The sequence below is a fragment of the Seriola lalandi genome, unplaced genomic scaffold (assembly GCF_002814215.2).
Source record: "Seriola lalandi dorsalis isolate HSWRI2012SDOR001 ecotype SW California unplaced genomic scaffold, Sedor1 jcf7180002054248, whole genome shotgun sequence".
Taxonomy (NCBI): domain Eukaryota; kingdom Metazoa; phylum Chordata; class Actinopteri; order Carangiformes; family Carangidae; genus Seriola; species Seriola lalandi.
In genome coordinates, this window is record NW_019524801.1 from 208278 (window position 1) to 223924 (window position 15647).

A 15647-nucleotide genomic window follows, 5' to 3' on the forward strand; every position below is an offset into this window, starting at 1 on the left:
GTTTTTCCTTTGCACAGAGCCAGGCTAGCTGTTTCCCTTTGGATCCAGTCTTTATGCTAAGTTAAGCTAACGGTCTCCTGGTTGTAGCTTCATATTCAATAGACAGATATGAGAGTGGTAACAATCATCTAACTCTCGGCAAGGAAAAGAAGAAATCTATTTCCTTAGATGTCCAACTCCTCCTTTAAGATGAGCTAAACACTTCATTACATCCTCTGGGAGTTAACTACAACAAAACAAAAGTTAAAAGTTAATATTTCACGATGAAAAACTCTTCACATAGAGCTTAAATGTAAGACACAATTTATATACAATTACCTTTGAGGCTTTGAATCCGTCCATTAGCTCTGTGATTTTTTGCAAGTCCTGATTTTTAAGTTCACTGTCCTCGTGCTCTGTCACATTGAGCTCAATCGCCTGCCCTCTGCTGGGGATCAGCGGTAATGTTGCATTCTCAGAGTCTCGGAGCTCAGCTGCTCTGTTTTCTGTATGTTTAGACAAGCTGTTGACCAACATCCAAGAACTCTCACCCGCTTCACTTTCACTGCCTTTCCTTTTCACCTATAGGAAGATTGTTTCTTGTAAATGATAATAAAAAAAGGTAATGGATTGTGCTCATAGTGTGAGAAATACTAACCTTATGGACAGGACTGAATGAAGGGCTGTCATTGGTGGGGTGTGTTTGAGTGGCGGATGGGCTGTTAGGCTTGGGGACGGGTGAGGAGCTGTGTTTGGCTGAAGAACTGGGAATGTGGCTGGACTGAGCTGGCAGGTTGGGTGGGGGCTGAGTGGGTATTGAGGTGGTGTGAGTGCCGTTGTGGCTCACATGGACAGAAGCACTTTCCTGGTCAGAGGAGGAAGCACAGTGGTTGTAAATAAGATCCAGTTGTTTGCAGAAGTGGTTGAGGGGGAAACCCACAACATTGAGGAAGTCTCCATGGACGTACTCCACCAGCATGCCCCCAAGAGCCTGGATACCATAACCGCCAGCCTTGTCCCTAACACACACAGAAACACATCTCACTGACACAGCAACACATTAACTCAAAATTATATTATATGTGTATATACGTGTGTGTATATATATATATACACACACACACACACACATACATACATATACATTATATATATATATATATATATAAATTATATGTATATTATATATATAAATTATATGTCTAACACTATGTCCCTCAGTTGCAGAACAAATTAAACTATACACTCTCGCTGACCTGTGTCAAAATTTTTTTTCTTGCTGACAAAATTCCTGTCAAATAGGACAAGGCAAACACAACAGGAACAAAACTCAGGCATCAAAGTCCAAAAAGCAACAGGTTCATGAACATCCAGTCAAATGGCCTTCAATGATTGAATGCGTGGTGAGGTTACGTGAAATCAATAGCTATTACATATGTGAGAGTTCAAACGTTCATACTCACATGGGTTCACCACTATTGATATACTCCCACAGCATATCTTCTGAGAGATCAGCAAACTTCACCTTTGTTTCTTCGTAGAAGTCAATCAGCTGGTAATCCACTTCTTCATCTGCAGGTCAGGGAAGTTCAGAAATAAAATTTTCTCACCAATGGAACCATTACATACATAAGGACACAGAAGAAGAAAATGAACTGTATAACAGTAAGTCAGTTGTGACTCACTTTCTTTCTCATGACAGAGGACAATAGCTACACCAGTGAAGACACTGTGCTCTTTACCGCTCAAGCTGGAAGAAGAAGTAAAGGATAGAAGTGAGAAATTGTAAAGGACATTTTTCAGTTTCTCATGTTAATTCAGACATAAACTAAGTAAAGGACACCGACCTTGACAGCATCCTGTAAGCATCATGTTTGTCCACTGGCTTCTCTAGAATCATGCCATCCACAGTCTTTAGAAATGAAAAAAAACAATAAACTTATGTCACAGACATTAAACAGATAAAGTGCTGTGATACCTTCTTACACTTACCACAATAGTGTCTGCTCCAATTACTATGTCTGGAGTTTTCAAGTGTTTCTAAAGCAAATAAAGACACAATATATTATGAATATATAATTCAGCAGAAAAAAATAATCTGTATGCTGTCATATAAAAGTAGCTTAACTCACAAAGGGCATCCTCCTGGCCACCTCCAGGGCTTTCTGTTTGGCTGTCTCAACTGCATACTCATGAGGTGCTTTGAAAAGTCCCTTGTCAAGAGTTTCTTTAAACCAGGACGGTACCACCTCAAAGCGTAAGCCCTGACATGGAGAAGAGCAAAATGTATCATTATTTTCATTAAGACTGACATAATTGTTATCACATAAGAAAACAAAAAAGAAATCCAAACTTTGAATCATTCATTCAGCCCAGGTTTTCTTAACCTTAGAGCTAGCACCATACATTGCTACTGATATGTATAATGGGCAGGTGCAGTGAGTTTAAACATTCTTTTTGCTTTTTTTTTTTTACTATGTGTTATGAAAACACTTGTTTTAATTTGAAATATTTACTGTACAGAAATACTTTTCACTTTTTTTTTCAGACAGTAAAAGAACAAAAAAAGAGAATGCCAATCTCTGAAATCATTCAGTCATGAGCCACAAGAGAGAAACCTTTCCCAGCTCAATTCAATATGTACAATTTCATGTTTTCAAAGAAAGCAGCTGTGACATACATGCAGCTGCTATGAGTTTAACCAAAGGGAAACATACCGCATTGCGGAGTATCTCCAGTCTCCTTGGAGAAGCACTTGCCAGCACGACCAGTTTACCAGCGAGCTTGGAAATGACAGGGTTCAGCACCATGGTGGCCCTCTCTGCTAACTGCCCTTTAGGTGATGAACAGAGTTAAACATTACAGATCTGGCCTAGTTTAAGTCAGAGACTCGACTGCAGCTGTTAAATTATGCACTGTCACTGAGGATAGACCTATAACTATTAGGCGATTATTCAAACAAAACAACAAATAGAATTAGAGATTTATCATTTAAATCATATATACAAGTAAAAATGCTAAATATTTACACATTACAACTTATTCAGTGTGAGGATTTACTGCTTTTCCATGATTTACATCACTGTTAATGCAATACCTTTAGGTACAAAGTAAGCAATATAAAAGAGTCTATTTGGGCTATAGGAAATTGCAAGAGACATTTTTTAACAACTGTCTGACATTTGATTGAACTAAGATTAACTGATTAATCTAAAATGAAAAGAATAATTAGTTGCAGCCCAAGGCCCATATTTCTCATACATGCAATCCAAGAGGAAACTGGGCTGATGTCAACACCTCCACTACTGTTAGATGCATCAAGTAAGCCATGATAATAAAGTTATATTTTTCAAGTAATTCCAATATGTGCGCAATGTGTGCCTGCATAATCAAAATCTGGCTGGTCACGCCAAGTACTCGACATGCATAGTTAACTACTCTGCTAATGCTAACTTGATGTTAGCTACATCAGTTGATATCAGCTATCTTGGTTTGTTTTCTGGATTTTAGGTTCTGTAACTTAAACAAAACGCTCCCGTAAACCGTAAGTTAACGAAACGTTACTGTAGCGTTTGGTCATAGCAAGTTTACGCCCTTTCAAAATGACACGGCTGAATAAGCACAGGCATAAAAAAAAAAACAGGTTTCATGGTCTTTAAAGTTAAATTACCGAAGATTTGCAGTATACCACTTACCCGCACAAGTAGGAAACTGACAGTGAGAACAACTTGCTACGACGATCAACGTGATGACGCATACGTGATGACGTAATAACGTCGACGGAGCCACCAATTGTATACCTGTTAGAGGAAGAGTGCCAACTGCAAGTGCCAACTACTACTACTACTACTAATAATAATAATAATAATAATAATCACGATAATAATAATTTATAAAATAATTTTATTTCTTGGAAACAAAGCAAGTTAAATAAGTAAGAATCTGAACATGAAACAAGTTAAGAAGGACAAAAAGAAACTAGCCAAACATCCAGAGATATTTGGAGACATGTAAAGTGACAATATTGGAAATGTTAAAAGGTCAGCTATGTTAGGCTAAATATTGCAAACACTTTAATCACATTTTTTTATACATATTTGCATGCTACATTCAGTCAGGATAACTTTTATGATGCATGTGGCAGATATTCATAACTACAGATAGTAAATGGTTACTCACTCTGAAAAAAAAACCAAACACATAATGGAGAAGATGAAGATTAATTTTGGCAAACAGACTCAGCTGCTGTCCATGATCATTTGCTTTGTGGTGCACATAAAAAACTAAATCAAATCACGTTCACATTTGACCCAAGAAAAGATGTTGCAAGATGTTGTCGCATGCACACTCACACCTCTGGCACAATCTATTATTCTCTCACTTTCTTTCTCACCCTTTTTTTTCTTTTGTCACATTCCCACTCTCTATGCTGTGGTGTGCTCTGGTATCAAAGACATTTTGCTGTGTTCTTTCTCTTGACCTTCATAATCGCACTATGACGAGTACAAATTCTCTTTATGCTCCATCTTCATCGAGTCTGCACTACTCTGGCTCTGCAGATTCATTATCTGTCTCAGCTTTTGTCTGAATTCCTTGGAAGCAAAGTAGTAAATGAAGGGATCGAGGCAGCTATTCACACAGCTGAAACAGAGAGAAAGTTTGTAGGCCATGTAGGCAGACTTATTATAGAAGAGCCTCAGCACACTGTGAACCAACAGGAGGATGTTGTTGGGTGCAAAGCAAATGGTGAAGACCAGGAGAACAAAGATGGCCAGACGTATTGCTCTCTTTTTCTGGGCTGTCTTGGAATCCCTGGCAAGTTTGCGTATGACACTTATATAGCAGAATGTTGTGACACAGAATGGGAAGATGAAGAGAAGGAACACCATGCCGAAGATGAAGATCACCCAAGCCTGCACTGACGGAAGCATGTCTTTCTTCAGCACATCAAAGCAAGTGATAATCCTGAGATCTTGGATTTCAAAGGTCAGGTCTGTGGTCATCAGTGGGTACAGAACACTCAGGACCAAACCCCACATGAAAAGGCAGCCGATGACAGCGATGGACTTCCTCTCTCTGGTTTGCTTGAATTGCATGGGCCTGATGATGCCCAGGTAGCGGTCAATACTGATGGCCATCATGGTCAGGATGGAACAGTACATATTGGTGTAGAAGACGAGGGTCAGGAAACTGTAGGTGGATACGTAGAACAGTGTTTTATTAATCACTGGTTATAGAAAAATGATGATCATGAAACAATAGTGATGATTAACAATAGTTTGATATTCTGAGAAATGTGCTTATTTTTGATCTTGATACCAGACTCATATCTGATCATTTTGTATGAATTCACAGCTAGCAGATAGCTAATGTAGCTTAGGATAAAGGCTGAGCTGGCCTGGCTCTGTCCACGAGTAACAAAATATACCTCACGGCTCCTCTAACGATCAGTAAGTGATTAATTGTGCCTTGTTTGTTTAATCTTTGGGAAAAGAGCAAGTCACTGTGCCTGTCCATGAAATAGTCTGGCATATAAACCCCCCGCAATAAAACCATAACTTGTTGTTTTTACCCTTTAGAGTTTGTATGACTTTAACAAACAAGATATAAAGTGTTAATTAGTGCGCTTTAAAGGGCTGTGGACATGCACTGTGGATTTCTGTTGAGGGACACCCTCTATCAATGACTCAACATCATCCTGAAGTCATGAAGAATACCTGCACATATTTGATCCCAGATCCCAGTGGTATCCTTTGAGCTGGTAGGCAATCTGGAAGGGCAGGGCAGTACCAAGGGCCATGTCGGTGAGGGTAAGATTAATCATGAAGATGATGGAGGGAGTCTTGGGTGTGGTACGGAAGATGAGGAGCCACATAGAAAGACCATTTGCCACTAGGTTAATGGCAGTGACGATCATGTAGATGACAGAAATGATGATGCTGGTGTTCACATTCTGAAACAGGGACAGGGTGGCGTTGTCTAGCTTGGTGCTGCTTAAATTTCCCGTCATGACTGGATGGTAATGGGCTCCAATCACCTGTGTGCCAGGGTTTAACAAAAGTTTGTGAGGGTTGTGGAAGACAACTTTTTATTTTTTTTTGCACAACATACTGAAATAAAGCAATATCATTAACATCTTAATCTATGGTGGCCATCTAATTGTTGTGTAATAAGTATAAAACCATCAGATATTGTACACCACAATAGGAAAAGGCTCTATTCTAACCTCAACCTTATCTAAAGTGACGCATGCTGCTGAATGAAAACTTTTGCAAAACTGTGCAAAAGTGATTGATGTCAAGGTGTGAAAGAGATACTGTAAGATTCACATCAGGCTACCATCATTCTGTGTTGTTGTTTGCGTGCGAGAAGCACATGTTGGGTGGAGTTTTCACACAGGAAAAGGACACGCATGATTTGTGGTGCCAACTGCCGTTCTCAAGAGTACAATTGACACACAAGGGTTTGAGGGGTACATTCACAACTGCCAATGATTATATCATAAACGACTGAAACTAAGAGGCAAGGAAAACTAAACTTCATATAAGCTCCATGAGGTGGTTAACTCAACACAAGCAGGGAAACACTTTCACTGTCACTTGTCGGACATGGTGGATGTGGTGGTGGTGTCGGTAAGGGTGGAGCAGTGGGTACCACAAATTGTTGCACATTGTGGAACCATTGTAGTTTTCACTGGGAGTTAAGCAACGGAAAGAACGCAACACTGCACTTACAGCAATAATGATCAGAACAGTAGTAATGCCAAGTATCACCCTTACTACAACACTATTTTGGGAATAAACTGTATCAGAAAAAAATTAGATTTTTTTTTAGGCTATTTGTTTTTTTCCCCCAGCAATTGATTACAACTACAAAACTGTTAAAATATATATATGGTAAAGTTTCTTTCTCTCCAGATAATTCTTTGTTGTACACGGAATGGGATCAAGTGTTTCTTTAGCCTATTTCTATTTATGTAATGTTATACTCTCACAATATATTTACATGGGCAGTTACCACTTCAGGCACTTCCTCTTATATTAAATCACTGAGGACATTTTAAAAAATCAAATGTTGATCAAAGAGTTTTTACTGAAGTACACATAAATACAACAAAACAATACAAAAGTATTACGCAAGTGAAACATGGCACAGCGTAAGCCCAATTCAAAACGATATTAACGCTGGAAATAATGTTTAAAGATTAGTAGCTTTCCAGAGAAATCTCAGCATAAATCAACTCACCTAGACGAAGGCAAATAAGACGAGACGCAGGTACGCCTGACTGTGTCTGTTGCAGATGGAGGTTACAGATATTTTGACTGCCAAGGAAATGTGGTCTGAACTTGTAAGAGTTACCACAAGAGAAAGGAAGTGGACCACGTGACAGTCTCCGTCCTACAAGCAGTTATAGCCACGCGCCACATTCAGTCTTGGAATGACTCTTAAGACATGTCCATGTGTGAGACTCCAGTCTCCACAATCAGCACTTTGGTTGCCTAACTCCTCGCCATGTGGTTCATGAATTATGTATGCAATCACTGCTCAACTAAACCAGTAAACGTGGGACAACGGAACACTAGAAAGGGCTCATCGGAAACCTGACATGAAAAGCAATAAAGTTAGAAGTCTGTACCTTCAAAGAGGTTGAGGTATCAAAGAGTTTTACTTTCATTGGCAGCTATGGTGTGATTGACGCAAAGAGCTGCCTCAAAGTAAAACTTGTGGCATGTATGCAAATGTAAGATTTTAAAATCCTTAAATGCTTATATAGTGCAAAATCCTAACTGAAGTTATCTAACAGCACTTTTGATATAGAGCAGGTCTAGACCATTTAAGACCATATAATATTATCATAGAGAGCAAACATTCCCCCATGAGCAAGCACTTGGTGACAGTGGTAAGGAAAAACTCCTTTTAAACAGGTAGAAACCTTGAACAATACAATAACATAATAAAACAACAATAGTAGGGCAGGTAATAGGACTAATAATGAGACTAATAACAAGAAGATTAATGATAACAGATCCAGAGTCTGCAGCTCTGGAGGCCAAAATACCTGTACCAGTAAAAAGTAAGATAACCTACAACACACACACACACACACACACACACACACACACACACACACACACACACACACACACACACACACACAGAAAGATTTAGTGAAGTGAAAAAAATCCAAGACTCATTCTTCACAGGATGTTGCTAGTTTCTAGCTTCCTGTTGAACATCACATTTCAGCTTTATCTGGGTGATAGTTTAAAAAAAACAGTTAATGAATTATTGTGATTAATGCAATCGAGAATAATGAGAAAAAAATAACACTTTTATCTTTCACAGTAACTACAAAACTTCCACACACATACTGCCTGGCTTCAGGTTTTTGTGATCACAACAAAATTTAAAGAGCCTTGGATAACCTGCCTCCAGTATGGCAAGAGAAACAGCTAAACATGTCAACAACCACAAACGCTTAAGTCTTCATAAATTGCTAACTATAGCTGACTCATATCTGCCATCAGTTCCATGGGCAGTGCTGCAGACAGACGTTGCCAAACCCAAACTGTCACAGAAGTACTACAATGACTAAAACACTGTTCAGTCTTAACAGTAGAAGAGATTTATTTTCTCACAACTTAAAGGAGAAAAAAAAGATACAAGAGGTATGACAGGGCATATGCAAAAATAATATAAAGCTTGTTAAACAGACTATTATACTTAATCAATATTTGTAGCTCTTCCATTGAATTTAATTGACATAATTAATAGAAAACCATGCAAACAGCATAGAAAATTCATAGTTTTCACTTATCTCTGTCATACTGCAATCTTACATTTTATTTCTAGGAAATGTTTTATAGAAATGTAGACAGTGTGTTCTTCCTGGCTCATGGCTGATCATGTACAAAGCTTTGCTCACAAAAAAAATCTTGAATCTGTTGAGGACTAAGATGGACCAAAAATAAAAAAAAATGAGGACAAAGTGGTAAAACATGTTGACATTGTCCTCTTGGTCAATAATAAGTCTTCCTCTCAGTCACTCCCCTTTACACACAAAAATACACACAGAATTTCCCATGTTTCATTTTCTACATCCACACTCTGTAAGTTCTACTTACATTATATTTCATTTTATTAAAATCTATAGGATCATTAAAAAGTTTGAGTGAACTCTACAAAGGTTTGGTAACAAGTTGTGTTGCAGAGGATGAGGTGATGGTTTCACGAGCAGACTATTGATGGGCACCACATGTGAGCTGCCTCTAAGAGGAACAGAGGAACATGCTTCAAAAACACGATTGTGTAAAGAAATGACACTTGACTTCCTCGTGAGACGATGCTTTGATGAAACTGATGACTAACTCCCAGGAGGCAGTTTAAAAAAAAAAAAAGTTGTATCTGTGCGGCAGCACTAAGATAGCAACTAACTCTGGGAAATCAAGTTAACTGTTGTGCTATCACCAAGGTAACTACTATTGTTCGCGCCTATTCTCTGTATTTTTCAAACTGTTTATTCCAAAGATTGAAACTAATGGTTCACTTTGATAGTTCTTTGAATATTAATCAGTGGGACACTTCAAATACTTGCAAGTGCTGAAAATGTTCATGGTTGACCAACATTCAAAGCTCTGTGTTCTATTACACCTAAACACTGATGACAGTTACTAAAAGACTGTTTGCTTTTGAAGTGCTTTCTCCCTCAGTGGAGTTTATTAGTTTTATAAGCTCAATAATAACCAGTCGAACCTGTCACCATCCGCTTCGGCTCAAAGGCTGAATACATTTATTTGCATTTCCTCTGAACACCCGGGCTGCTCACTGCTCGTCTTTGCTTTTCTCGAACCCCTTTTCCAGCCCTGTTGCCATAGTGGCAACCTCATAGCAATGCTCTGTCCCGGGTTCAGGTGAGGGGCCCACAGGGATGCAGTCGTAGCCCTTGCCTGCCGAACTCATGCGCTTGCGGTTGCGTGCGCCTGGCTGATAGAGCTGCATGGCTGGACGGTCCTGCAGGGAGACAAGAGAGCAGGGACATGGGAGAGAAAAGCAGCACACAATTTGAATCCGTATATTCATATATGCACACTCCGTTATTTTCTTAATTCATGCCTCAAGGCAATGAGTATCCTGTTTGTGTTGCAGCTGATGGTTACCAAACTGCATATTAGTGAACTTCTGAATCAAAGTCATAATTGCAACATGAAAGATAAAGGAAATAGTTGTAATCCCCAGCACCCACCCCCCCCACCCCCAAAACTCATGCTCACCTTCTCGCTCACCTTGTTTCGGAGGCGTTCCTTCCTATTACCCAGGTCCTCCCTGTCCTCCTTTCCTAGTTTGTCTCCACTGTCAGGACAGTAAGAGAAGCCATGATGATGCCCCTCTTTCTTGGCTCGGTCCTGGCAGTAGCCCTTCCCCCATTTGGTTTCATCTTTGCGGCGCATAAACTTATCAAACTCATAGTGGTGTCGCTGCCGTTTCCGCTCTTCATCTTTCCCACGGTGATCCTTATCTCTCTGTCGTCGTCCGTGCTGCTCTCTCTGCTCCTTGTCGCTCTCGGGCTGGCCTCTAGTGGCCAGAGTGAAGATCGCATAGACACCAGATATGTAATTATCACAAAGACATTGTTGTTATCATGAGGATTCTGGTTACCTTTCAACAGAAAAGTATGTTTTCTCCTACCATAACATAAGGACATACAGTATATTAACATTTAAACCCATTTTACCCATAGATGACAAGTAATATCTATGTTTCCCAAAGAATAATAATCATGTTTCCAAAAAAGGTTTTAACAATATTAAAAATGTAGCTTACTCAAACTTTGTTATTGTTTTTAATAATAGACCTGATTGAACAGATTCCAACCCTGCTACTGTAAGTCTTTAATTGTGGTGTTGGAAACGTGCTAAAATGCTAATAAATGTTGAAACAGCGATCAATAATCTGGATTTCTGTAAAACTCAGCAAATCCAATGACAAGACCAAAACAGACAATGAACTGATCCACCTAACAAGTGGATCAAACCATTCAACTAACTGATCCACTTGTTCAATTCACTGATCTCCCTCCAACACCTAAAACATTGGCAGAAGACACACTCACGGACAAGTTCCCTCAATTATCTACTGATAAAATGACTAGAGTGTTTATACACTCTAATTATGCATGAAACTGCTTTCCCCTGTAAGAGGCCAGCTACAGTGATAAATTTCACTCACTTTTCTTTGGGGTCCTTTGACTTCATTTGTCCTCCAGCTTTCTCCCATTTTCCCCTGTCTGTCTCCCCAATGTCACTTTTGTCTTTCATTCGGTCTGAGTCCACATCGTCGTCTCTGTCACTCTTCTTCAGGAGCTGAAGAGACGTACAGATAATACAGGACAACTCCATAACTATACTCGACAGCACCGTCCAAACAACGACTATAAACAAGCAAGTACAAAAATGATTTCTAGAGATACCTTGATTTTGATGTCTTTATCAGACAATTTCTTCTGCTTCTCGGCCTCTTTCCGTTTGCGTCTCTCCTCCTCTCGTCGCTTTCTCTTCTCCTCCTCCCTTTGCCGTTTCTTTTCAAGCTCTCTTCTCCTCCTCTCCTCTCTCTTCTCCTCTCTTATTCTCTGTAAGGAAAGATGTGGCAATAAGAAAGGATTTTTCACATTTTTCAAAGTAATTTGTGGGTCATTTTCTTGTCTTTATTACCTGTTTCTCGATTTTCTTGTTTTTGATGTACTCTAATAGGGGTGTTGTTCGCTTGGCTGAAACCAAAAAAACCCCCCAAAAAACAGAGAAAAAGGGAGAGAAGCAAACAAATGTTATATTTTAACTTACATCTGGATCTTGAAACTTATTCTAATGATAAACGGGAAAATTATTATCTGTGCATATGATACTGTACCTATGAGCTCTCTGGTCTTGGCCTCTATCTCTCCCAGCAGAGTCTCAGGATTGGCCATAGACTTCTCCTCATCACAGGAGTAATTCTCCAAGAACCGCTTATATTCTGGATCTGAGAGGGTTTCAGGGCCAAGATGGATAGAAATCAGTAATGCCAAACATTGATTTTCTATGTATCTTACACTGGAACAAATTATCTACAAGCTAAATATCACAGTATCATGGCTCTGTATTTCAATACCTTCTTCGATACTCCCAGCTTTGGCATCTTTCTTTTTTAGCTTCTTCTTAGAAATTTTCTGGAAGGGGGCAAACTCCACCACGGCAGGATACTCCTGGCCTGAGTAAATATTGGAATAAAAGGCAGCTCATCATTTAACACACCAGCTATCAAACAGTGACAATGTCAGCGCAAGCTCTAAAGCCACCTCTCTGTCCACAAAATCCAGCCTTGTAGCTGTAAAACAAACATGTTTCTGTTTGCATTTCATATAGCAGAGCAGGTCACACTGTTTATCCACCTTCACGGCACCATACTGACAACAAAGTAAAGCTGAGTTTAAGCAAAAGTCAAGAATTACCCTTGTTGTCAATGAAGACATAGCCGTCAAATCGGTCTCTAAACAGCAGGATATCTTCAGGGTTTTTGAAATTGATGTACGCTCTGGAGAACAGGTGAGGATAGAGACTGTGGAGAGAGAGAAAGACAAAGAAGGGGAAGTCGTAAACAGTTTCATAAAAAAGAAAAGGCAACAGGCTTTTGCATATGTTATCATACCTTTGATCTGCCGGGAAGAACTCAAAATAGTCATATGACGGCAGTGGACTGAGCTGTTCTTCTAGTTGGTCCTTCGACAGGTTTGGTGGGAGCCTTCGAATCACCACCTGCAATATTTAACATTTAAATATTTTTTCTGCTATTCAGCACGTGGTGGAGGTAGCAATGCATTTCTACAAAGAGGATGGTTCAGATTTGAGCCTCTCTGCTTTTCAGATGTCGCTGTTTACACATCTAAGTGAAACATATATGTCCAATTAGGGTTATCTGATCATGATGGGAAAATGCTTTAATCCGTTTGAACTGTCGTATATTTTATGTTGTCTGAACTGTATTTTCACCACCAGAGCTGATCTCAAAAATTTCCAAAGACACCAAATATGTCAGGCTGGATTTTAGGGAAAGGAGTGTAAAATTATGTACATGTAAAACATTTAAACTGATGGAGTCTTCGGTTTGGACATTTCACTCAGCTCATCAATAGGCAGGAACAAGCTGATGCAGAATACACAAGTATAACTCTGTTTGACAGTGCAGAATAATTTTTTTGTTTTGAATTTTAACCTTACATACAAAAAGGGAAAATATAAGGATCCAATTGTGTTTTAAGATCTTAAAGAGAATACAATTATGTAACACATAAATGTGCACAGACCAAATAAGCATTTTAAAGGCATCACTTTGGGTTCTGCGGGATCTGTAATATCTTTTACATTTTAAACACTAAGCAATTACTTCAATAGAAGAAAAAGATTGGTTTGATAAATATCAAAAATTATGATTGGTTGCAGCACTTCTCAGAATCACATGACACCTTTACAACTCTTTAAATATTGGGGAAATGAGGGGAAAAAGGAGTTGCAGAGCGTCAAATGTTGACAGAGCGTGGTTTTAGACCACAGATTATGCAAGCATATGGACAGGTTTGGACGTAGTGTTGTGATAATCTTTTGTAGTCAATATTTAAACACTACCTGTAAATGTGAGCGTCATTTACACACTAAATCAACCAGGCCATCAAATAAAGTCAGAAAGGTTAGGAAATGTGAAAATTAGGCCGATACAAGGTTAATGTTTACTGTCGCTGTCCGCGGTTCTGAAACGCTCCCACCTCCCTCCATGCCTCCTCCATGTCTGTTTTGCACACAGGAAAAGCAATGCGACGCAACGCAAACGATCGGCTCACTACCTTTGTAAAAACTTCTTTCTTCTCTTCTTTCTGCTTGGGGTTACACGGTGTGTTTTCTTGCTCTCTCGGGATGTCCCTGAACTGTATCTCGACGACGTTTTTCTCCTTGCCCACGGTCATTTGGTCCTTTTCAGACCTCATTTCTCTCCATCTCCCTCTCCAAGCCCGTGTTTAGTCACCGTGTACTCGCGAGAGTACGGCGATATCGCGAGCGGAGAGAGAATTAGAAAGACGGCTCTGTACTGTCAGTGGATATACCTCTTGTTACGTCCAGTTACTATCAAACGACTGAAACAATGTAAAGGAAACGTGCATGGGTTATTTTTACATTACATTTTTCGAATACATTTTTATGAGCATTTTATTCTTGATTATATAAAGTATCTCCGAGTATAGTGCATCAACATTCATGAATACTACCCCTACGAATACAAGTAATCTACTTACAAAAAGTTACAAAATAATATATAGTTTAATACGGCAGATCATTTGACTAATATCAACATACTGAGACAATATGGCCACAATCCTCCATGCCAGTATTACTGTACCCTGTTTTTTGTGAGTTTTACCATGATGACCTAATGAATTATTCCTAAAGTCAGTCAAATATTTGATGTGGTCAGTAGTTGACTATTATATGTAAACATATCTTAGAAAATTACACATCATAGGTGCACTAAATCCCTGCTAAGAAACAGTCGTTTCACAATCAAGAAGTGGAAATAAACCGACTCCCAGTTGTTGTATTAATGTGCAGTATGTCTCAGTGTCTCTACAACTGCAGACTGGAGTCGGTTAAGCATCCCCGCAGCCTCTCGCGCGCAGGTCCGGGGGTCGGGCTGCGGGCTGCGGGCTGCGGGGCTTCATGGCTTCACTAATCCACACATGACGAACTGCCTGGAGTGACGCTGCCCGCAGAGCTCCAAGAGTCAGGGCAGGAGGACTGACTCACTGACCGCCCGTGGACATCTCGGCAGGGAACTGGGGAGCAGATGAGAAAAAAAAAAAAAAAAAGTCAGAGAATGAGCCACAAATCTAACTTTTCAGGAAACACGATGAGCGTTGAATTTGATGCGCTGTTTTTTGTCTTGGTTGCAATAAAATGGACTTGGCTCCACTAACACTTTGACACTTGAGGAAGAACTCTGATGTTTCACGAGCATGTATGAGACATATCTAAACTCGTGTGTTTTGTAAGACAACCCAGTAAACATGTTTATAACTTTTATCAAACAGGAAATTACAATTTTATGAATGTTCTATAAACTCACCAGTGAGGAAAGTTTGCCTGCCACTGCTGGTCTCCACACAGAGCCGAGGTCTCTCTGGTGTTGACACGGAGCTCTTGAGGCTAGGAACAACAGTGGAGCAGGTGTCCAGGTCCCGACAGACCCTGTCCTGGGTGTAAATGACTGCCGACTTAGACGGAGTACAGCCCATTTCTACAGCCGTTATCCATTGGAAAAAGGTCCGGGAGGAAAACGGAGAAGAGATGAAGAGATGAAGAGAAGTCTTCATCTGAGGTCGGGAAAAATCACTCCTCCCCTACACCGGAACATGACATTTGAGGGGAAGGTCTGAGCTCCAGTCCGGTTCATACTACATTTACATCACTTCGCATCTTTCTCTCTGGAGGGGTTGGGGTGAAGTGGTAAATTCTCTGCTCCCTGCTCAGGAACTCTAATCTGTAATGGATTCCCTGCTTTGAAAAATGAATTTGCACATGATTGCCTACTCAATCCAAACAATGAGTTTTGTATTCTGTAAAGATTAATATGTGTTGAAAACATTTAAC

General features: G+C 39.7%; 3 protein-coding genes across 9 annotated transcripts in view; all 3 read right to left on the minus strand.

Moving 5' to 3' along the window:
- Nucleotides 1-3700, minus strand: part of asmtl (acetylserotonin O-methyltransferase-like) — an 82461-nt gene extending 78761 nt beyond the window's left edge. For 3 of the 6 annotated variants that reach the window (XR_015437149.1, XR_015437148.1, XR_015437150.1), the window contains exons 1-9: nt 3675-3700; nt 2697-2812; nt 2112-2243; nt 1972-2019; nt 1827-1891; nt 1665-1729; nt 1443-1551; nt 638-998; nt 319-561 (exon numbers count right to left, since the gene is read on the minus strand). Coding sequence is in view for 3 of the 6 variants with exons in the window: in XM_023404565.2 (XP_023260333.1) it covers nt 319-561; nt 638-998; nt 1443-1551; nt 1665-1729; nt 1827-1891; nt 1972-2019; nt 2112-2243; nt 2697-2789 (1116 nt within the window). In the remaining 3 variants the exon portion in view is untranslated. The remainder of the gene's footprint in view (nt 1-318; nt 562-637; nt 999-1442; nt 1552-1664; nt 1730-1826; nt 1892-1971; nt 2020-2111; nt 2244-2696; nt 2813-3674) is intronic. The other 3 variants (XM_023404565.2, XM_023404564.2, XM_023404563.2) reach the window with 1 other exon arrangement.
- Nucleotides 3701-3865: 165 nt separating this feature from the next.
- Nucleotides 3866-7787, minus strand: p2ry8 (P2Y receptor family member 8). The gene is made up of 3 exons (XM_023404547.2): nt 7225-7787; nt 5697-6016; nt 3866-5169 (listed from the first exon to the last, which is right to left on the minus strand). Exons 2-3 carry the CDS (start codon nt 5987-5989, stop codon nt 4473-4475), a joined length of 990 nt encoding a protein of 329 aa, XP_023260315.1. The 5' UTR covers nt 5990-6016; nt 7225-7787; the 3' UTR covers nt 3866-4472.
- Nucleotides 7788-8582: 795 nt separating this feature from the next.
- On the minus strand, nt 8583-15353 carry upf3a (UPF3A regulator of nonsense mediated mRNA decay). Of its 2 annotated transcripts, none has more exons than XM_023404542.2 (11): nt 15124-15353; nt 13850-14833; nt 12661-12767; nt 12464-12570; nt 12124-12222; nt 11884-11994; nt 11688-11743; nt 11447-11605; nt 11206-11339; nt 10263-10551; nt 8583-9990 (listed from the first exon to the last, which is right to left on the minus strand). In XM_023404542.2, the coding sequence occupies exons 2-11, from the start codon at nt 13988-13990 to the stop codon at nt 9802-9804; spliced, it is 1392 nt and encodes a 463-aa protein (XP_023260310.1). In that variant the 5' UTR covers nt 13991-14833; nt 15124-15353; the 3' UTR covers nt 8583-9801. The 2 variants fall into 2 exon arrangements, with proteins under 2 accessions (XP_023260310.1, XP_023260309.1); XM_023404541.2 differs by having other exon boundaries at nt 10251-10551.
- Nucleotides 15354-15647: the final 294 nt, after the last annotated feature.